Consider the following 24518-nt stretch of genomic DNA (forward strand, 5'->3'; position numbering starts at 1 on the left):
TAGACCACCAGGGAAATGCCAATCAGTGCCCAGGCAGGTGCCAATGAAAAATGCCTGCCAGTGCCATCAGTGATGCCTCAATGCCACCTAATAAGTCAGTGAGTGCCACCTCATCGGTGCTGCCTTATCAGTGCCCACCAGTGCAGAGCTTGCTCAGGAATGATAGCAGGCAGATGTGAGTACATCTGCACACACAGTGAGGCAAAGACTTTTGGAGGATGGCCTGGTATCAAGAAGGGTAACAAAGAAGCCAACATCAGGGACAGACTGATATTCTGAAAAAGGTACAGGGATTGAACTGCTGACCAGTGTTAATTTTGGCAGCACATTTTGATTTAGTTTTAGTCTTAGGACTAAAATGGCATTTTAGTTTTAGTCCCATTTTAGTCTTCTGCAATTGTTTTAGTCAACTTAAACTCTATTTAGTCGACTTAAACTCCATTAAGTTGACTAAAACTCATTTTAGTCATCTAAAATCTAATGGGTGTAATTAAATTGTAATGTATTAACATTTCTCTACAATTTCCAAACTCATTGGGGGTTATTTATGAAAGGCAAATTCATTTTGCACTTGAAATTGCACTGAACGTGCACCTGGAAGTGCAGTCGCTGTAAATCTGAGGGGGACATGCAAGGAAAATAAAAAATACAGCATTTTAGCTTGAGCAAGTCACTCTTGTCAGAGCATATAACAGCTCTACATAGGGTACTCAAAAAACGAATAGTATCTCAACTTCTCCACAACCCTCCGGTGAGCCAATGTAGGTCTGGGGTACATAAAATGCTTAATTTATTAGCACTATCAGAGTAGCTATGTAGAATCAAAGAATGTAACAGGAAAAAAAAAACACCGGGTCTGTCCGAACACCCACTCCCGAATGCTGCAGTCAGCTGGAAGTTGGAGGTATTTAATCCAAGGGTTCCAAACACAGTCAAACCTCGAAGACTGGTTTTTCAGAATGCTGACCACATTTTTATTAAGCATGATCCACGGCAGCTTTGTTTTCATAACAGCTATGTCTACTACGGGATTCTTCCAGGCAGCCACTATGACGATTTTTTCCGCAAGAAACAAAATATATTGGGGTCTGAGAGTGTTTGGGAACATCAGCGATGGGCTCTTTAGGAAGATCTACTCTGGGGTTTTTCACTATATTTACCAATGTCATTGAATAAATCAGAGTATGGACTCTTATCCAAAACTGCCATACTTTAGTACAAGTCCACCAAGTATGGAACATCGTACCAGGTTGACCACACTGCCTAAAACACGAGGAGAAGGTCCCTAGATACATTTTAGATAGGCGGGCTGGCACCAGATACCATCTCAAAGTACCTTATTTCCCACCTCCACAAGGGCTACATTTATAATACTCTTATACATCCGAGGAGACTATATCCAGTCAGTCAAGTCAAGATCCTCCCCCCAAATCCCAAGCTTGCATACAGGGCAATTTCTTCCTTTTGAAAATAGTTACCTGGCTGTCTGTAGCTTCTATACTTTGTTCTGGATCAAGTGTGCAGCAAATGTGAAGTCAGAACTGTTGATCTTTATAGTTGTTTTGGGTTTGTGTCCAAAAAATCTTTGACACTTTTGGATCAGCATGAGAGCCAGGAGACTAGCATTTTCAACAAAAGGGTGACATATCTTCTTAAAGGTTTTCTGTATAGCGAATCTGTGCTATGCCCAAATAGGGCAAAGCAACCGGTTCACTTTAATGCAGACCTCCTCAGACACTTCTACTCGCCTTCCCATCACTCTCCTGCCATTCTATTAAGTGTCCAGCAGTAAATGCAACTCTTTGAAAGCTATGAGTCACTGGCTCACAGCTTATACAGGGCTATGGACTCTCTGGTCTAGAGTTGTCACATGTTCCTCCATGTTGCAGAATGCAAAAATACAGGGTATTTCCTTCTGCTACCAGCACTAAACAGAGTAGAGTGGGAGTGAAAGGGGGGATTCATTCCAAAGCCATCCAGTTGCTTTGCCCTTAATATACAAAGCCAAAGGTTTTCCTTTTTATTAAATATTTTCAAATCTTCTTACAAATGTAGAAACAAGATTTTTGACTTGCACAAAAAACGTATAGCAATTGGTGTACATTAAAATATTCCAGAGATGAAAACCCTGGGCATGCACAGGACAGAATTGGATTGTGTGCATTCGGATCTGTGCACCCGATGCTGTCCGCTTATATTTTGCGGCTGTGTTCATGCAGCCAATTTGCATCTACTTGTATGGGCTGCCTGCACGCAGCTCTAAGGTGGATGCACGTGCAGCAAAAAAGGGGCACTGCACGGAGGACGTGACTGAATGAGCCCCAAAAGGAAAGTAAGAATAGATAAAAGCAAAGGGACTTTGTTCAAGCCTAAAACCAACCAATGTAACAGAGGCTGTAGTATAGAAACTCCTTTGCAAATAAAGCCAAAGGACTAGTAGGTGTAAGGGCTTTATGGGACCTACTGTACAGCCTCTGGGTTACAATGAAGAGTTTCTTTAAATTAGTGGTTTGGAGCCTAGTAACGAATCTGATAAATTACATTTTTTGAAATAGATGTGGATCAGAGGCAAACCTGGGAACATTGGACAAGGTACCTGCATTGAATTTTTTTTTTTTTTTTTTACATAATGAACATCTCTATCTGGCTGGAGGATTCGAAAAATGTTTTTATTTTCTTCCTCCCAGAATGACAGAAAATACTGTCTGCATAGAAGGCGGCAGCTGTTTGTAAAGTCTCAGTACTATTACTCATAAGTGCACCATTTGCTCCGTATAATTGTCCCCCCACAGTAGCCTGGATCCAAAAAAATGTAGCAGGTTGTTATGAAGCCCAGTTAATAGGCTGGGAAGAACGGAGAATGATCTTCTGTCATCTTAGCCCTCAAAATTCTTTCTGGCTCTCCAGTTCATCATTTGTCTGTCTTGGAGATATTTTTATACAGCTTCTCTCTCCTTGGGAGGGGTAGAGCCAGGAAAAATGAAACACACCACAGTTGTGGCGTTGGGAGACAAGGGGCCTTTTAAATTTGGATCTTACTGCATGTTTCTGTTAATGGGTAGAGGGTGGGCTTTTGGTGAGGCTCCGTTTCTGACCTTGAGTCACTAGTGCTGGCATTCCTTTGAAGAGACGAGCCGCAGATTGGCAGGGACAGCTGTGCCCAGCAGCGGGTGGGGGGGGCTGGGACCCAAGCTGGATGAATCTCACAACCTAGGCGTGTGCATTTCCACTTCCAAACTGGGTTCCTCTGTTTTCCCACCAGGGTTCTTATGCGTGTTCAATTGCAGGTCAGAATTACAAGTTCCCTTTAGGAAGACTGTGTCCTTCGGGTGGATTTGTCACCTGTTTATCTAATCTGTCAGTTCTGGAAACTCCAGTGCCTTGGAAACTATGGCCTTTGGTTTACTGTAGTCTTTTTTTTTTTTTTTTGTTCCCTTTTGGATTCTTGTGGTTGTGTTTACGCTGGATTTTATGAAACTTCTGGGCGTGGAAATGGGTCAGGACCAAACCAAACAGCAGATCCAGAAAGGACTTCAGCTTTACCAGTCTAACCAGACAGAGAAAGCTTTGCAGGTTTGGACTAAAGTGTTGGAAAAGACCACAGATGCGGCAGGCAAGTTTCGAGTTCTTGGTTGCCTTATTACTGCACATTCAGAGATGGGAAGGTATAAAGACATGCTAAAGGTAATCACTGACTTATTTTCTCATCATGGGTGATTTTATAATCAAAGTATCATAAGATAAACTACCTTTGTGGCCTTATAGTGACCAGAATTGTTCTCTCATTGTAAAGTGGCAACTAAATAAAGTCTGAATCTTTGTTGCTGTAGGAAAAATACAGGTTGTCACTTAAATAAGGCCTAGTACTGAGCCTATTTTTATTAAGAATGTTCAATGATGTACAGTAGCCCATAGCAACCAATAATCTCTCACCTTCTGGCAATACAGAATAAATAGAAAAAGAAACAGACTGTTGATTACCTAAATTACTAATTTGCTCCTTAATAATTTAAGGGTTGGTTTATACCCATAAGTGATATTTTGGCTACAGTTGGAGACTTTTTATATCTCCTAAGTGCTGAAATCTTTCCACCATAGTATCTGCTCACCTTGAGTCTCATTCTTCCTGCTACAAAAAACAAAACAAAAAACGGGTTGTTCTACAGTGATCTGACTCCTTCCCATTGCAACCCTCTCGAAATTGCTACAGAAGGTGTGCACGCTAAATATTTTTAAGTACAATGATCTTAAATGACAATTTCATGAAAAATTCCCGCAGTCCCCTCAAACTTGTGACCTTCCACTTCCACCTCCTCCAAAAGCTGCAGTCTCCCCTGTTGTCTGCAGCTCAGCTGGTAAAACTCTAATGCGGGGTTGCCCAATCTTTTGCACTAATGTCTTATAGACCTGAATGGGCCGTACTTCTAGTGTGACGTTAGTGTGCAAGCACCTGGCACTAATGGCAGAGATGGTATGTATGTACCTTGGCACATCTCTGCAACACATACATGCACATTCCCTATTTTTATCTCTAAAAACTACAGAAAATACAGACTAATATACCATAAGTCCAGTGTACTGACTTCCTGTTTGAACTTACAACACAGTGCCTTTTGGCGCACCCTGATCCCAATAAAGCACTGTCAGGGCTGCCTAACCTTTTCTACACCCTCTCAATATCCATTTATTCATTTATTTTCTAGCAAAATAGTGTTTCTGCCTCAACATCTAAGAGCCTACCCACACACTGTGTGAAGAAAGGACTCCTGGGAGCTGTAGTTTTGGGGGGCTTGCCTACGTCAATAGGAACTAAAGTTGTAGCAGCTTCCCCAGCAATAATTTTACACATTAAAAAAGAAAAAGCCGGAATCTGTGCTAGAGGGGAAGAGGGTGTTTGGAGAGCAAATTTGGGTAGCTGACTGGACATACAGGTTTTTAAAAATCTGTAACTAATGACAAATCGCTGTTTGAGTATCCTGACCGACCATCTTTTTTCTTTTTCTTTTTTTTGAGTACTAAATTGTTTGAAAATTTTTCTAGAGAGATTTGTTTTTTTTTAATAAATACTGACAATACTTTTTTGCAGTGTGTTCATGGAACAACTGTGTTTATCTGTCTTAGCCCTAAGCTACACAGGAGTTATGCAATAGTTCGATCATTATCACAGGAGCCTGACATATTTCTGGACACTTCTCTACTGCAGTATAGTATTTTATGAAATATGCTTATTGTAGGTCCTTTTGAAACTGAAGTTTAGATTGTGTGTGTTTTTTGTTTTTTTTTTTGTTTTTTTTTCCAAAAGATATAGTGGTCCAGCATGTGCCATATCTGGCCAATCTCTGTGGAAGTTGTAATTCACTGTAGTAGCCGTTGTAGCTATAAGGATTGCCGCTAGCTTCCAGATCCCGTTCCGGGGCAGCTACCCTGCTGCATAGTTAGTTTGTAAACTGTGGTAAAAAATAAAGAAAAAACCTGCAAGACAAAGGCATAATGAGCTAGTATGCATAGCATACTAGCTCATTATGAATTACTTGCCTTAGATCGAAGCCCCCGCAGCCATCCTTGTCTCCCCCTCTGGCCAGCAACATCTCTCCTGGGGGTTACTTCCGGGTATCGCGGCCCTGGCGCTGTGATTGGCTGGAGCCGTAATGACATCACTCTCACGCATGCGCACAGGAGCTGCCAGTGGCGCCATACAGACTGAAGCAACGGCACATACGTGCCATTGCTTCAGTTTGCCCCAGTGGGGATATTTCATAAACAGTACAGGTTTAGCAGATATCCTGAGTAGCTATAGGTAAGCCTTATTACAGGCTCTCCTGTAACATAACGTTTTTGTAAAGGGTTTACAACCACTTTTAACATGTTGGGGGGGCACTTTCTCGCTGTGGGCACCATTAACAGAACACTGCATTTTCTTAATGAGTGCAAAGCATCCTCTGATTGGATGAAGTGGAGATTGGGATGTCACTGTTCCGCCTCTCCTCCTCTAGTCAGAAAGCTTTACCCAGAAGCTAGCTGTGTCTTCTACAGTGATTTCTACCCTCCAATGCTCCTTGCTCTATAGGTCAGTTATAGATGGGGGCAGTGGCTCACTTTTTGTATGCTTGATATATAGGTCAGGTAACACACTGACACCTTTGCAGCCATGGTGCTATGTGCTGGGTGTTCAGTGTGTCCCTGTACCTTTTTAAGGAGCGGTGGGCTCCCTCCAGCCCATCTGCCCTTCATCGATCACCATCAGAATGCATGTGCTTCCACTGTGGAGCCTAAGTTAGAGGTAGGAAGTACAGGTAACAGGGTGCCTTGCCGGGGCCTGTAGCTCACACATGTATTTGCAAATGCGTGCAGACCAAACTCATGTTTTTAACGCATATTGTTCGACAGGTTCATTTGGTTGGTCGTAGCTGGTCGGTAAGTAGACCTAAAATTTGTCCTTGGCTGTTTTTTGTCATTTGCTGTCCTTCAGTGCTCCTTGCTGTATAGGCCAGTTATAGATGGCGGCAGCGGCTCACTTTTTGTATAGTGATTTCTAGCTTCCCCGGGGGGACCCAGATTATGGCACATACTTAAATTGGTCCAGTTTGGAACAATTTAACTGTGTAAAAGAAACTTCAGCTTTAAAGCTTAACCACTTCAATGACAAATGTATGAAAGTGGTGTTGCGCTCCTTAAATAAATATAGCAGTAAATATGTGAAGTACACAATGTGCAAAATTAAAAGTGAATATTCATACAAACTATAAACGCATGAAAAAAAGGTGCATTCAATAAAGTGCATACAAGTGCTCGGGTAGATACATAATATATCCAAAGTGCACAGATTGCAGTGATAATAGAATCTGCAACGTGATTAAAAAACACTCAATAATCTAATATCAAAGGTGCAACAAGGAAAAAATACATATATGACAATAAAATCAAAAAAATAAATAAATTATATAAAGTATATTTCACAGTCCGCATTAGATCATGCACTGCAAAAAAATATTAATCCACTCTATGTGCAAATATCTGGTAATCCCGTGAGTGAAAAAAAATATATATAACAATAAAATTATAGACAGATTAATGTATTGTATAAAGTATATTCCACAGTCCGTATCGGATCATGCACTGAAAAAAGTCCACTCTGTGTGCAAGTATCTACTAATCCCGTGAGTGACTCTTTATCCCTTAGGTGATAGCGTGCAAGGTGTCCACACACTGGTAGCAATGGCTACCTTACCTTACTGCTGTAAGGGAACAGCATATATCCTTTTGAGCAGGTGGTAGATGTAAACAACAATGGATGCCCCCCTCTCTCGGTCCTCTGCTCTTTGATGCTTCAGCGACCATCATCGAGGCCCCGATGATGGTCGCTGAAGCATCAAAGAGCAGAGGACCGAGAGAGGGGGGCATCCATTGTTGTTTACATCTACCACCTGCTCAAAAGGATATATGCTGTTCCCTTACAGCAGTAAGGTAAGGTAGCCATTGCTACCAGTGTGTGGACACCTTGCACGCTATCACCTAAGGGATAAAGAGTCACTCACGGGATTAGTAGATACTTGCACACAGAGTGGACTTTTTTCAGTGCATGATCCGATACGGACTGTGGAATATACTTTATACAATACATTAATCTGTCTATAATTTTATTGTTATATATATTTTTTTTCACTCACGGGATTACCAGATATTTGCACATAGAGTGGATTAATATTTTTTTGCAGTGCATGATCTAATGCGGACTGTGAAATATACTTTATATAATTTATTTATTTTTTTGATTTTATTGTCATATATGTATTTTTTCCTTGTTGCACCTTTGATATTAGATTATTGAGTGTTTTTTAATCACGTTGCAGATTCTATTATCACTGCAATCTGTGCACTTTGGATATATTATGTATCTACCCGAGCACTTGTATGCACTTTATTGAATGCACCTTTTTTTCATGCGTTTATAGTTTGTATGAATATTCACTTTTAATTTTGCACATTGTGTACTTCACATATTTACTGCTATATTTATTTAAGGAGCGCAACACCACTTTCATACATTTGTCTTTTACTCACTCAGGGGAGGGTTTGAACCCCTGTCGGTGCTTTGCTGCAACCATAATCTTTTTTGTTTGTGTATTTTTCTTTTTTCTATAATTACTGTGGCGCGAGGGTAACCTTTCTTTATATTTAACCACTTCAATACTGGGCCAGTTCTGACTTCTCAAATACATGTAAAAATCTACTTTTTTTTATTTTTTTTTTTTATAGAAAATTACTTAGAACCCCTAAACATGATAGATATATATATTTTTTATCAGATGCCCTACATAATTATGACATTAGGAGGAAACACATACACAATATTAGAAAGGTGTTTACCCAAGCGCTGATGTGGTAATAAATGATAATAGAAAATAAAAAATAGAAAAAACCCAAATGATCACGCTATAACCATTTTCATAGTGTTCTGACACCCTAAATCATCATATGTAGTTAGTAATAGAAAGTTGATTGCAGCGCACTATTTAAAGTGCACACGTAAATTAAAGTGAACAATAAAGTGCATTATATGTGAAAGAAGTGTATTACTTACTATTGCACACATAGAGAAAAATAAAGTGCAGTATATCAAATATAAATATTAAGTGCTAGATACTGATCATGCTTCAATTAAAATCACCAATTAGATACTATGGCAACCTTGTGTCCATTAATAATAAAATTAAGGACTACCACATACACCTTCACAAGCAGAAAAATAATTGATTTTAAACAGGTTCTCACTGGTCCCTAGTATTGCACTATATACATTAGGAAAAGGTTCTCAATATACTTCCACAGGGATACATCTTATTAATTATGGACCATATCCACAATACTTCAGGTATTCAGGCTCAATCCTCCTTTAAGTTTCTCCTTTTTACACAAAATTCTCTAGTTCTTCAATAAATTCATCAGTTTGCGTAAATATCATGAAAAACAAAGAGAGCAATCATTGTGCAATGATCATCTTACAAGGTTCAACAAACACACAGCGATCCACTCACATGTAGATGACCAATACCAGCGCTTTTGAACAATCAGCCGCTCTAAACAATCCACACACAGCGTCTGCTGTGTTGTACGGAGACACCCCGGATGACATCACTGGCTTCTCCCGACGCGTTGCGTCACATGTCCCTTGATAAAGTCATGTGACGCAACGTGTCGGGAGGAGGCAGCGGAGGAGCCAATAGAAAGTTGATTGCAACGCACTATTACTGGCTATATACCTACACAATATTGGTATAATGTTCAGCGCTAAACCATCTGATGAAAAAGATTAAAGTCTAAAATTTAAATGAAAAGGCATGCATCTGCATGCTAATACATGAAGGTACAGCCATGTGAATGGTGAGTGGATTGAAAGTTCAGGGGATGAACCCCTAAAATTAGTCTCTAAAAAAAGTCTCTAAATTGAGGCTGTCAAGGGAGCGAGGCCTCTTCAGGTGCGGGCTGTGGAGCCTTCATAAGCCTCATGGAGACATCAGCTGTGTGTCTCTGGGTGGGAGTGATCCAGGGCTGTCAAACTGAGGTGCCGTCCACATGCGGTCTGGCAAATCGGAACTAGTTTAGAAGACACGGCCCCGCTGCCTTCATCAGCTCCCACCCGCTCTAGCACTCTGAACATTTTTCATGCAAGTTTTTAGTATTTTATACTTGTATACGGAATAAATTCCTAACCTACAGAATTAGAGAATTTTGGAAGAAATACACTTTTTAATGTTTTTTTTTTCTGCACACAATCCCCATAGAATACCCAACTTTAAGTAAAATATAAAAGATCACACCACCGATATATATATATATTTTTTTATTAAACACTGTCTATTTTGTATGAACTCTCTTGCTATCACAGGGGATGAGCAACATCCCTTGTGGCAGTATAGGTCTGACCGGCTGCTTTCCTGGCTGCTAACGGCCAGGTACGCAAAGAACCAGAAGTAAGGAAATCCTTGTCATGCCCTGTTTCCAGGGTCACAGAGAGGGGAGGAACAACACCAGTTCCCCTCTCCTCTCTCTGTGTAGTGACGCCGTCGGTCACATCGCTTCTGAGCCCGAGGACCCCCTTCACCCATCTGCATGGCTATTCAGGCATTTGTATTACTTCTGCTGAACAGGAAATCACTGGCTGCAAATTTTGATACTGGGATGATGCCTGCAGGTATCGGCATCACCCCTGGTATAACCTAAGGAAGTTCATGGGTGTCTTGAAGTAGTTACAAAAAAAAAAAACCTTGCACTAAATTAAACCTTGAAAGAGGTTCAAAAGCTAGGGTCGAAGACTACCCTTTGCTGCAAATTAAAGTGTAGCTAAAGCCAAAACTTCTCTTTCTAGTTGGATGGTGTGGGGAATGGTAACAATTTTGTTCGGTTTCATCACTGTCAGTGCTGGGGAGATTCCTTCTCTTTATTTGTCCTGCTAACCATTCTCACAGAGACAGAAAATGAGGATAAAGCTAACCTTATGATCATAAAAAACAGAATCGGAAGGGAAATGTTTTCATGTGGACACTTGTGAACTTGTTCTGGTGCCTACTGTTAAGACGGGATTTCTTGTTTCTTTTGGTGAAAGAAAATATCCCTAATGGGAAACAGATGGTAAAAAAAACTCACAGGCTTTTAATCATTACCTAGTCATTACCTATTCTATCTTTAAAAAAAAAAAAAAAAAAAGTTTGCTGCCAAGCCTAGAACTGGCTTTAACTGTAAATACTGGGATATCAAACAAAAGAAAAAGAAACTACCACCAGGCTCGTGGTATAAACCAGTCTATTCCCAACCTTTTCAACACCGAGGAACCCTTGAATTAACTTTTTGGTCTTGGGGAACCCCTGCTAAAAGTTGCAATATTTCCAACTCAGGATACATTAGTGTGATGGTCAGTGGGAAGAATGCCCCTTACACTTGTTGTCAGGAAGAATTACCCACTCACAGATGGCTAAAAATCAAAAATCAATGGTGTCAGTGAAAAAATATCTGAGAGGCAGAAATCGCTCATTGCTCGAGGAACCCCTAGCAACCCCCGAAGGAACGCTGGTATACACATTAACTAGACCCCTGACAAGAGAGGAGCTATAAACCCCCAAATTACGAATGGATGTATACTTTTGTATGAAAATTAGTAAACACTGGTAACAATCCATAGGCTTGTGAAATAAAAAATAGGTGCTCCACACCCATACACACTCATGTTGCTGGCTTCCTATTGGAGTGGCATATCCTGTTACTCTTTCATAACATACATACTAAATGAACAGCCCCCCCCCCCCCCCCAAAGTCCCAATTGTGACAGCAGACCAGGGATCTTCTCCCCATACCCACTGTCACAATTTGAAAAAAAGTAGTCGTGCAGGGCTCCTCCCTCCCCGCTGCATCATTCATTTGGAGTTCTGTGGATTGGAGGACTACAACTACCATCATCCATTGTGGCCAACAGATGGCCGTTCTCAATAAACTACCAGGATGCTGATGAGCACTCTTGGTAGTTCATTGATTTCTTCCTGTCATCCTACGATGGATACACTGACAGTGTTTCCTGAGATTATACCTGTGATCTGCTGATCGTGGGTGCAATGCTTTAAAGACTCCTACTGTAATAGAAAAAATAATAAATGTAGATTTTTTTTTTATACCTCCAAAAAGGGGTGCATTTATTTATTTAAAGGTGAACATATCTTTTAAAGTAGAACTAAAGGCAAAATGTTTTTTTTTTTTTAATTGATTGAGGATTTATTTAACCCATAGCAGTCCCCTTGGGGAGATTTTTCTTTATCTTCTGTCCCATAGCCAAAACAGGTAGTGGGTAAAAATCCTCCAAAGTGAGGGAATCTGGTTGTCACCAAGGTTTACAGAACTAGTGTCTCTGTTAAAGTATTTCATCTCCATTCCTGTTCTAGAGGCAACCCGATTTTTGGAATTTTCTTTGACTCTCAGTGATAAGTTAACAGGACAAATAGAGAGGGTGACTCTCCCTAAAAGAGGGCACAGGCCGCGTACACACGGGCGGATTGTCTGTCCAACTTAGTCCGCTGAACCGTGTTTCAGCGGACAATCCGCTCGTGTGTGGGCTTCAGCAGACTTTTTCAGCGGACAATCTGACAAACAAAGTCTTACGGAATTTCCGTAAGACAGTCCGTTCAAACTTGGTTTTGTCCGTCCAAACTTGGTTTCAGCGGACAGTCCGCACGTGTGTAGGCAAGTTGGACGGACTAAGTATGGCGCATGCTCAGAAAGGATTTACACGGCTGAAGGTTGCATTGCAGTGTATAGGACGTCGTTTTTCTAGTCCCGTCGTACGTGCTGTACACGTCATCACGCACGCTTTCAGCGGACTGTCTGCTGTACAGTATAACACCAATGCCGCCTATGAGTGCCCACCTGTGCCGCCTATGAGTGCCCACCCATGCCCATCTGTGCCACCTATCCATGCCCATCTGTGCCACCTATCCATGCCCATCTGTGCCGCCTATCCATGCCCATCCGTGCCAGCTATCAGTGCCAATTTATGCCACCTATCAGTGCCCATCCGTGTTGCCCATCCGTGTCGCCCATCCGTGCCGCCTATCAGTGCCACATATCAGTGTCCATCAATGCCACCTCATCAGTGCCACTTCATTGGTGCCACATCATTGGTGCCTATCAGTGCCCATCAGTGTAGCCCCATCAGTGCCCATCAGTGAAGGAGAAAACTTACTTATTTACAAAGTTTTGAAACTGAAACAAAAAAAAAACATTTTTTTTTCAAAATTTTCGGTATTTTTTTATTTGTAGCGCAAAAAATAAAAACCGTAGAGGTGATCAAATACCACCAAAAGAAAGCTCTATTTGTGGGAAAAAAATTATAAAAATTTTATTTGGGTACAGTGTAGCATGACCGCGCAATTGTCATTCAAAGTGTGACAGCGCTGAAAGCTCAAAATTGGTCTGGGCAGGAAGGTGTTTAAGTGCCCTGTATTGAAGTGGTAAGGAAGTAAATGTGTGGGGATATTCACGAAGTATACAATTTACAGGATGTTAAGATTAATAGGAAAAGGCTAGAAATAAGTGAAATTAAATGTGGAATTGTATATTTGGTTTTATATTTTGACCAAAGATACTGTACACCAGGGGTCGACAACCCAAGGCCCTCGGGCCGCACTTGGCCCACTGCCGCTAAATGTCCAAGCCCGTCAGTTCACTGATGAATTCACATGCACCCAGCCCGCGGGTATTTTAAACCCTTCACGCCGATCATGCACAAATATGCGGCCTCGGAGGGGTTGTGCCTGGATAACAACTGATATGGCTAAGTCCCCCCCGCCACCTTCCACGGCTTGCCCGGGCTCTCCCGTCCCGCGGGGAGGGCCAAGCGACCATCCGGCACCCCGAACAAAGCCGGAATCACCTTCGATCAGGTCTCAGATCTAGTGACCAGGAAACTATGCCGTGACATCACTTTCAGTTTACAGAAAACATAAAGGTGCCAAATTAAAAAAATATATATATAGTTTGGTGTTTTGAATGCTTTTCTGGTCCAATCATTTTTATTGTAGAGAAGAGAAGGCATAATCGCGCACGCAGGGGTACAGCATAAGAACCATAACAAAAAGGTACAGGCTAGAAAAGCCAGCTCAAAGGAATTAATGAGTATAAATTGTCCACTGAGTGACCTAATGGGATAAACCAAGGTCAGTATGGGTCACCAGAGCCTAAGGGCTATCCAACAGAGGCCCAGGTTGTAGCAGTGGTGAACATGCTTGTTCTGATCTATTTAACACCCCAGGCACAGGTTGGGTTAAGCAATCTGTGGAAAAATACAGAAGAAAAAGTTTTAGAATCAAGCCATTTTACTATCAAAAATAGGCCCTGGATTCCTAAAAGCATTCCAAAGGCGACTGGAAACACAAACTCAGCAGTGAAGGAAAGAGAGAAAAGGGAGGAGACAAAGGAGAAAGTCATAAGAAGGGGGTAGGGAGGTAAAAAGTCCTGCGGGTGGGGGAAATAATTTGCTGCTTGGATGCAGGGTAGGGAGATAGGACAGTGATGGCGAACCTTGGCATCCCAGATGTTTTGGAACTACATTTCCCATGATGCTCCTGCACTCTACAGTGTAGTTGAGCATCATGGGAAATGTAGTTCCAAAACATTTGGAGTGCCAAGGTGCGCCATCATTGGCATAGGACCACCAAGTTGACCATACTTTGAGAAATTTAGAGTATCATTGAGAATACTCAACATTTTCTCATTGATCATAAGGTCGTTTAGAGTACTTTTCACCATAGCAAATGTAACAGTGGGCCTCTTCCAAGCTCTGGCTATTACCCCTTTTGGCAGCTATGAACAAATAAGCCGGTTTTTGCTGGTGTGAGAACAGGCCCTGGATAGGACAATGCAGCAGAGTGGCTTTGGCTTCCCTGTGTATGGGTATATGGAACAAAGAATGTAGGAGACCAGAACCCTATGAGGTGTGGACAGGACCACCAAATGTGTACTACATCCCCCTCGGCCACACCTGAAGTACCAGTCGCTGTAGGATAGGTTCGAGCACGCTATCCGGGCCGGCGCCCAGTGCCAGCATAGGAGAAATTTGTATGTAGCTTCCAAGGTAGCCATGTTGCGTTTTTTGAATGCTTTTAATTGCAAAGGAGGGATTTTGGGTCTTGTAGACCCCAGATCCCTCCATAAAGAGTTCTTGTCACTGCCTATTACTGTCACTAGGGATGCTTCTGACAGCAATAAAAGTGATCAGAATTTTTATTTTCAAAGGGACAGTGTTAAAAAATATATATATATATATATATATATATATATATATATTTTAAAGCACCCATCCCTCTTGCTCGCGTGCAGAAGCGAACACATAGGTAAGTCGGGACCGCAAATGTAAAAATAGAAAATACTGCTGTCGCTTCAGACATTAAACAGCAGCCAGCATAGACAATTGCAAGTGAATAGTAACAAATAAATGTGCAGCGCTAACGAGAACGGTCACTAGATGATGAAACCGTATGAAGTAATGTGAAAATTAAAAAATTTATTTACATACAATGACACGTTGGTAAAAAAAAAACATGGATAAATGAAAGTGATTAAACTCAATAAAACTCAATAAAGTCCACAACGTGATGAATATAAAAAAGTGATAAACACGAAGACCCCAGGGTATTTGTATAAAATAAGTTGAATGGGTGACCTCCTTATGACATCAATAGGTAGACAAGTGAGAAGAGTAGATATGGGAGATAGCCATCACCAACATTGAGAAGGATTACCAGCACTATCGGACACAAAAGGACATATGCCTGATGAGTGGTCAAGGCTGGTGGTGTAAACACACCAGTAGATCGGAACATCCACATCTGCAGCCACTGGCACGAGTGAATGGTAGTCACACCGTCCTTCAGATGGTTCCCAGTAGATAAATGATCTCAGATGGAGGTTAGCCAAATCTTTTCCAAGATGCAACTAAAAATGAAACAAAGTTCCACATAGTGTAAATCCATATAACAAAGAGTATTAAAAATTGGGAACACTCACATTTGAGAAGATAAAAAAGCACTTGTAAAAATGACTCAAAGATTTACGCAATGGTATCAGCAAGGCTCATGACCTCATATGTAAACTGTGTTCAAATCACACATGTCACACAATCGCCGCAATTGTTTGAGTAATGTGCAGGGAGGCTGTGTATTGTAAGGGGATTCAGTGGTATTGGGGCTGTGTAATGTAAAGAGGGCCAGTGGTGCAAGGGCTGTGTAATGTTATCTTCATTTATTAGCATGTGAATGTGGCCCTCCATGCATTCACATACATTGAATCTGGCTCTTAAAGTGATTGTAAAGGCTCGTTAAAAAAAAATATATATATATATATATATATATATATATATATATATATATATACTTGCCTACTCTGTGCAGTTGGTTTTGCACAAAGCAGCCCGGCTCCTCCTCTTCTCGGGTCCCTTTTGGCTGTTCCTGGCCCCTACCTCCTATCGAATGCCACCTCAGCCAGCAGTTCTCTAGTGGCAACCGAGCCGAGACAGAGCTCCGTGTATCCATTCAGGCATGGAGCCCCAACCTGGCCCCACCCCCTCTCTCTCCCGATTGGCTGGCTGACTGACAGCTGCAGGAGCCAATGGCACCGCTGCTGTGTCTTAGCCAATCAGGAGAAGTGTCCCAGAAGGCCTAGACACTCGTGGGCATCGCTGAAGAGAGATAGGGCTCAGCTAAGTAATTAGGGGGGTGCTGGGGAGGTGGCTACACACAGGGTTTTTTTTTTATCTTAATGCATTAAATGCATTAAGATAAAAAAAACTTCTGCCTTTACAACCCCTTTAAGTTGGAAAAGGTTGCTGACCCCTGCTGTACACTAACTCTGTTTTTAAGTGGTATATAGATCCATTATAAACTCAGTCAACTTCCAATAAAAGGATCCAAAACAAAAAATATATTTAACCCTGCATAGAGGCCATGAATTTGAATGCCTATTGTATACATTACTCTTCTGTAAAGTGAGCAGAGCAACGAAAATAGCTGCCCCTAGTGCAGGGCTGAAATGCATTTTTTTTAGCTGAGTGCATTCAAAGTATGCAAGGAAGCTCTTAAAGGGCCAAATACTTATATAGAATTCTATCAACTCACAATTAAAGGAATTCATTAGACTTCCTTAACTTAATGCACCACACAGAAAATGTATAGTTGTTTTTACTGGTGGAAATTTACTTTTGCAAACTAGCAAAATTAAAGTTGTCCATAGACTTTAGGGGATAATTGGAGACTTAAAGCAGTCATATTGGGCAGTACAAAAAGGTGCAGATTCTGGTTTCACTGTGGCATGTTCCTTCCTGTCCTCCTTGTTTCCACCTTGATTAGAGAGGCTGCCCACCACACCTGAATCTAACAGGGAGCCTTGAAAAGTGAAAGGGTGTAAATTTTCCTGCCCACAGGTACACTATAAAGAGAATGACCACAGGTAAAGTGAATATTGTTGAGTATCTTGTCACAATTGCATCTGAAAGTGGGTTGGATATATTAAGTAAAGTAAATCTGTTGTCCCTGACGTGTTGAAAGCAGAGAAAATGGGCAATTGTATGGATTTGCTTTACTTTTAGAAGGGACAAAGTGTGAGGGCTAGACTGGTCATAGCAATTACAAAACTGAAGCTCTTGTGGGATGTTCCTGGCCTACAGTGGTCAGGACCACCAAACGTGGTCCAAGGAAGGAAAACCAACAACAGCAGCATCATGGTGGCCAGAGCTTATTGACGCACATGGAGGGTAAAAGCTGGACCGTGTAATCAGATCCAATAGAAGAGCTGCTGTAGCTCAATTAATGAAAAAAGTTAGCTGGGTCAGAATGCACAGTGCATTGCACTGAGGCTGCATAGCCACAGACCAGTCAGGGTGCCCATGTTGACCTGCATCAATGGCCTAAAGCATCTACAAGGGTGGGCATGTGGATATCAGAACTGGACCACGGAGCAGTGGAAGAAGGTGGTCTCATCTGATGAATTCAAGAATGGTTTGAGGAACACAATAAGTTCGAGAAGCTGACTTGGCCTCCAAATTCCCTAGATCTCAAACCAATCGAGCATCTATTGGATGTGCTGGAAAAACAAGTCTGATCAAGTGGAGGTTGCAGGACTTGCAAGGATCTGCTACTGTTTGCTTGGTGCCAGATACCACAGCATATCTTCTGAGGTCTAGTGGAGTCCATGCCTCGACGGGTTTATCGTGGGAGGTCAAAATGTTATGGCTGATCAGTGTATATTTTAAATATATAATTTAATAAAGCTGACCTGAACTAAAAGTCCCACACAGTAAAAATATGCCAATGACTGGTAGCAGTGCATGGTTGGGCTCACCCAAGAGTTCAGTGAAGTAAATAAAGGCTCTGCTGACGTCAGCACCCATAATACAGCTCTACTGTAGGTCTTGTGACCTGACATGACCTGAAATCAGAGCAGTGTGGGATTTTTAGGTTCCAAATGACAGGTAAGATTTACAGTCCAGGACCCCACTCAGTCTCTTTAAATGCTCATTATTTTATATAGCGAGCATTAACTATTTAGGACTTTACAATTTAAAGTGCATCTAAACTGAAAATACATTTTTGAGAAGATGGCTATATTGAGCAAATTGGATCAGGCTTTTCTGGTCTTTATTGCCTTCTTCTGGATGAACTGTGAGTATAGGATTGTGTATATAGGAATGTATATCATTTTTTTTCCCTTCTATTGATTGAACTGAATGGACTTTTGTGTCCCTTTTCAACCAGACTATGCAACTATGCGGTACACATTTTTTCAATATGTATAAATACCTAGGGATATTATGCATTTGGGTTATAGTAAATAATTGCTGATGATGGTGCAGCTATAAGGTAACATACATGGGTAGATTAAGCAGCATTTAATGCTAGGGAAATGACCCCCCCGGGCAAGAACTGAGGTATTAGCCAGCATTGGATGGCGATGGAGTGGTTACCTTGGAGCATATGGATTGCGCAGTCTATAGGATATGAAATAAATGTGGTGTATGAGTAGGAGTAGTCAGCATACCAGTAGTATGAGTAGACATAGTTTAAAGGGGAAGTTCACCTTTACAGAAAATTCTATAAGGTTAACTTACACAGGACCCCCTCCTCATACACCCTCCCGTTCCGCGGACCTGGGTGGCAGCAATCTCCTGTTTTGAGCACAGTGTATTCACATCAGGAGTCCAGGGCTTAGAAATCCCCTTGGCATCCACGTGTCTTCTTCTCAGCTGACAGGACGGGGATCCGTGGCTTCTGATTGGTGCCATCACATGGGCACGCCAACCAATCAATTAGAATGCTCCAGAACGTCCCTCCTGACAAGGGTACGTTTTGGATTTTCAGCTGTGGGGATTTCTAAGCCCCAGGCTTCTGACACGGATATACTGGGACTCAGAATGGGAGATTGCCGCGATCCAGATTAGCGGGGGGGGGGGGATGAGGAGGGTGTCCTGTGTAAATTCAATTTACAGATTTTTTCTGTGAAGGTCAACTTACCCTTTATAGTGTAACTAAAGTCAAAACGTTTTTGGATAGAGGGGAGATGAATTGGAACACATGTCAAGATTTTATTGCTGTCCGTGCCTCAATTAGGGAGATTCACCCCCTCTAATTGTTTAGTTTTCCTTTGTAAGTGAAAGTAAAAGAAAATCCCAAATTTTGGGTTGACATCAGAACATTAACAGAGGAGAAATCTTCCAAAGGGGGTACTAGTTATGGTGACTCTGGTAACACACCAGAATTCACTCACTTTGGAGGGATTTCCCCTTACTTACTTTTTTTAGGTATGGGACAGGATATGAAAGGAAATCTGAGCAATTGGACACCAATGGCAAAAAAAGAGGTTCTAACTCTCCCTTAAGCCCAATACACACTTGCCAAAAGTTGGCCAGTTCAGCAGAAATCGGACAAATTTTGGTACATGTATACCACTGTCTGTTCACCATATCTTGGAAAAACCAGCATTCGGTCAGTGCTTGCAACCAATGGTAGGTTGCCCTTGCCCGTTTAAGTCAATAGAGATGCTGCAACCACAAGCCAAGCACTTGGCTAATGGTTGCAATGCATTAGTCCCAATAAAAATTGCCTTTTGGCAAAAAAAAAAAAAAAAAAAGAGACATTCCGGAAGTGGTAAGATCACCTCCTGAATGCCTGACAGCAGCTGTTTAGCCAGAGAGAATTAAAGTTATAAATTATTGTATGTGCTGCATTCTGCATTCACTCTTTTTATTTAATTAAAATATAAATATCTATGTGTGTGTGTGTGTGTGTGTGTATATATATATATTATAATTATTATTATTTTTTTTTTATTAAATTGTTTTAGCAAAAAAGTGAATGTAGCACATACACTGTAATAGCAAAACAGAAAATAATTTCAGACCGTCCTCCAATAACAAACCCTCCACAAGCAATGGAGACTCAAACGCTGTCACATCAACAACAACTAGTCTTGCTAACCGATCAAATAATCTCTGAGAATTAAAGTGATATTAAAGGAAGAATTGTTTTAAAAAAACCATGTTATACAGTTCTTACCCTTTCTGTGCAATGGTTTTGACTAGAGCAGCTCCGATCCTCCTTTTTAGGCTCCCCTGCTGACGCTCCTGGCTTCTTCTCTGAGTGCCCCATAGCAAGCCACTTGCTATGGGGGTACTCTTGCGTGCTTGCTCTCAAACCCCACTCTTTGTCCATAAGACACGCAGAATGGGGCTTGGCCCAGATCCACACTCCCTCCTCACTGGCTGTGATTGACAGTTGTGAGAGCCAATTGCTCCTGCTGCTGTGTATCAGCGAATGAGTATCGAGAGAGCAGACTCTCTCATGCACATTAAGAGAAGAAGAAGGGGGCGCCTCTGGGTGTAGATTTTTAAAAGGCAATTTATTCACAGGTAAAACAAACCTGTGAATAAATTGCCTTTTAAAAATCTACACCCAGAGGCGCCCCCTTCTTCTTCTCTTTTCCTGCAACAGTCTAGGGGCCTGGTTTCAGCTCCCTGTGGTGGCAGCCCTGCATTCCAAAGTCCCACTCAAAGAACGAAAGACACTTTCACGGGACTTGAGAACTAAAAGTTCTCATTCATATTATCGTCCAATATAACTTTATACAGACAGCCCTCTGGAGTATATTATTTTCTGATCTTTTGCGCCTCTACTTGTCGTGTCTCTCATGCACATTGCTGGATCGAGATAGGGCTTGGGTAAGTATTTGAGGAAGCTGTACACTGAAGGTCTTTTTATGCATATAAAACAAAAATCTTCACCCTTTAGAACCACATTAACATGTATGAACCTACCCTTAAGCCTCTTTCACAATGGGTGGATCCGTTTGACGGACTCCGCTTGTTCAGCTGGGGATTGCTCTGCTGAGCAGGCAGATAACAGGTCCGTCTCCACTCGCAGAGTGTAGAGGACAGAGTAAATTGGATGAAAACGGATCGTCTGTCCGTTTTCATCCGATCCGCCAGACGGATTGGAAAATAGGACCACCATATGACAGGATCAGTTCGGATAGCAGAGGGTGTCAGCAGAGATTTTACCGCTGACATCCACCGTTCCATAGGTGGTGAATGGATGGTCCGACCAGGTCCGCCTGAAAAACAGACCTGATCAAACAGCCAGTGTGAAGGGGGTCTTGGTATAATTTTTTCCTTTACAGGGAAACTTTGTTTGAAATTATTATTCTAGTGGTATTACTAGAGTTATCCAGGCATTGCTGTAGGACACCAATCTTCACCAGTCATTTTTATTGGTGATCTGATATCCTTTGTTTGTGATGCAGAAGCAGAGCTCACCTACATGCAGGGGCGGCCTGACCATTAGGTCACTCGGGCACCAACCAAGGGCCCATAGTCAGGGGGGCCCCCATGAGCGGTGGGTGCTTGGGTGTGCTGAAGCCCCCCCCAAAAAAAATCTTCAAACACCCCCAAAAATTCCACTGAGATATTGGCATAAACTTTACACTATTTTTTTTAAATAATATTGTACCTGCTGTGAATCCTGTCTGCTACTTGGCTGATGACTCTTTTTTGAAGAGGAGGGATACAGCAGCTGATGTTTAGTTAGTCCCGGCTAGGGATGAGCTCGGTGTTCGACTCGACCATCGGCCGTTCGTCTGTTCGGCAAATTCAGAACTTTGTGGACCGTTCGCACCAAATTCATGTTGCACGAACGGCCCACAATGCACTACTCTATCGCAGTGCATTGCTGGCTCATGATTGTGCCAATCACAGCGCCGGCAGCGAGGAGAGTTATAATTGGCCACAGGCAGGATGCATGTGGCCAATTATAGCTCAAGGGGTTTATTACACACCCCACACTATATAAGGCTGCCAGCGCGGAGGCCTTGTGTAGTATGTGCAGGGAAAGAGCTAGATAGGCAGGGACAGTGTGTTCTTTTCTCAGGCATCTTAAAGTTAAAGTGGTGGTGTGTGCCTCCAGCACAGTATACACCTGTATCTACTCTTTATTGCTGGTGTTCTCTAATACAGGCATCTGCAGGAGTTAACGTGGGTGTTGTGTCCCTCCAGCACAATATACACTTGAAGATACCCCTTATTGCTGGTGTTGTCTGTTGCATATCTTGCATATTAGCCTTTAAAATTAGCACTTTTGATTTCGAACGTTCAAGTCCCATAGACTTTAATAGGGTTCTAAAGTTCGTACAAATTTTAGGGCCGTTCGAAGGTTCTGGTGCAAACCGACCCGGGGGGGGGGTGTTCGGCTCATCCCTAGTCCTGGCTGAGAGGGGGGGCAGATTGATTCAGAATGCTGTGCAGAGGTGCTACCTTTTAAAAGCCCCTGTGTCACATGGTGCCTCTGCATCTGGTGCGAGAAAGGAGAAGTGGAGCAGAGAGCGTGAGAGCCCAGAAGCAAGGAAGGTCTGATGATTGCTGAGCTGCTGGCTGTTCCCTTGCTAGACCGCGGGGGAGGGAGCAGAGCTGCTGTAGGCAGAGAGATGACTGCAGATGAGTCTGCAGTGCTTGTCATCTGACAGGAGAAGGGGGGAGTAGGGGGGTTCCCTGTAGTGCAGGCTGTGCTCCAAGGAGGAATTAGGATGGTTGATGGCTGTTCTTTTTATAAGGGAGCTGCTGCTGATTGCTGAGCATGGGGAGGGGGAGGGAGACTCCACTCTGTAGTCCTAAGTCCTGTCATTTGATTTATGTCAGCAGCAGACAGTCTGATCTGCTGCAAGAGGAATCCTGTCCTGTGATCTTGGCACTCTGATTTGCCTTGGGCACAGCAATCATTAGACTGCCCCAACCCAGATCAGGAGATTCTGATGGCCCCCTTTCTGTCAGCCCAGCCCTCCCTGTCAGCCCCACCCACCTCTGTCAGCCCACCTCCCTCTCTGTCAGCCCCCCCCCCCACCACTGTCAGTCCACCCCTCACTGTTAGCCCAGCCCCAACCCTCTCTGTCAGCCCCCCCCCCCCCCACCTCTGTCAGCCACAGCAGGGTGCACCATGCCAGCCATCTACTGCAGGGAGCCAGGCCAGCCACCTGCAGCAGGCTGCACAGTGCCTGCCAACCAAACAGCAAGGAGCCAAGCCAGCTACCCACAGCAGGGTGAACCATGCCAGCCATCCACTGACCCACTGCAGGGAGCCAGGCCAGCCACCTGCAGCAGGATGCACAGTGCCTGCCAACCAAACGGCAGGGAGCCAGGCCAGCTACCCACAGCAGGGTGCACCATGCCAGCCCCCCACCTACTGGCAGACAATAGGGTGCCAGCCAGCCACCCACGGTGACCCACCCACACCAGGAAACCAGCCTGCCACAACAGGGTGTCAGCCAGCCACCCACAGGACCCACCCACTGCAGGGAGCCAGCCAGACACCCTCAGGAGCCAACAGGCCACTGTGCCTATCCACAGCAGGATGCCAGCCAGCCACCCACAGTGACCCACCCACACCAGGGAGCCAGCCAGCCACAACAGGGTGTCAGCCAGCCAAAACAGGGTGTCAGCCAGCCACCCACAGGAGCCAGCAAGTCACGGTGACCCACCCACTGTAGGGAGCCAGCCAGCCACACACAGGAGCCAACCGGTCACTATGACCATCCACAGCAGGATGCCAGCCAGCCACCCATGGTGACCCACGACACCAGGGAGCCAGCCAGCCACAGCAGGGTGCCGGCCAGCTACCAATTGGTGCCAGCCAGCCAGCCACAGAGGACGCAGGAGCCAGCCACAGCTACAGTACCCATAGTTAAGGTAAGAGGAGCGCTACACAGTGCCAATTTTATTTCTTTATTTGTGAGAGGTTGGGACAGGGCAGGGGTGAGGGTCATATCACAAGGAAGGGGTCCCGTGAGGACCAGAGTGAATAAAGATGTTCACTGTACACTCTGTTAGGAAGAGGCTCCCCTTCAGGTCTTATACTACTTTTCGGTCTATAATTGGACCGGAAGGGGGGACACTGACAGATTCTACAATGGACACTGAAAGGGCCTCTGTTAGAGAGACCCCCCCCCCCCCCAGGTCCCATTAGACACTTTTGAAGTCACCAATGGGTCCTGGAGGGGGGGGGTCTCTCTCTAACAGAGACTTTCTAATGCACACTGTTAGAAAGTGACCCCCCCCCCCCCCCCCCCCCTCCAGGTCCCATTAGACTCTGTTGTAGTCTCTAATGGGGCCTGGAGGGGACACTTTCTAACAGGCTGTCCAATGCACACTGTCAGAAAAAGACCCCCCTCCAGGTCCCATTAGACTCTGTTAAACAGGCAGAAGGTCCCATTAGACTCTGTTAAAAGGCAGAAGTTGTACTTTATGCAAAATGAAGGAGCGGGGCCAGGGGCAGGGCCTGACAGGGGGCCCTTGCTTAATTTGGTATGGGGGCCCTGGATGTTGTCAGTCCGCCCCTGCCTACATGCCATCTGCGGGTTCTTTGTTGCCTCTCACAGGCAGAAAGCCTCAGATATAAATAAAATTCTCTAGGAACATGCTTCTCATATCCACCAATCAGACTCAAACC

The 24518-nt window shown here is 43.4% G+C and overlaps 1 protein-coding gene across 1 annotated transcript in view; it reads left to right on the forward strand.

Moving 5' to 3' along the window:
• Positions 1–3211: 3211 nt before the first annotated feature.
• The window catches only part of RAPSN (receptor associated protein of the synapse), a 66329-nt gene continuing 45022 nt past the window's right edge, over positions 3212–24518 (forward strand). Inside the window, exon 1 of the mRNA XM_077460978.1 lies at positions 3212–3684. Coding sequence (XP_077317104.1) covers positions 3472–3684 — 213 coding nt within the window. The 5' untranslated portion in view covers positions 3212–3471. The remainder of the gene's footprint in view (positions 3685–24518) is intronic.

This window comes from Lithobates pipiens, unplaced genomic scaffold (genome assembly GCF_037356315.1).
Source record: "Lithobates pipiens isolate NorthernLeopardFrog02 unplaced genomic scaffold, aLitPip1_a1.2 Scaffold_10, whole genome shotgun sequence".
NCBI classification, from domain to species: domain Eukaryota; kingdom Metazoa; phylum Chordata; class Amphibia; order Anura; family Ranidae; genus Lithobates; species Lithobates pipiens.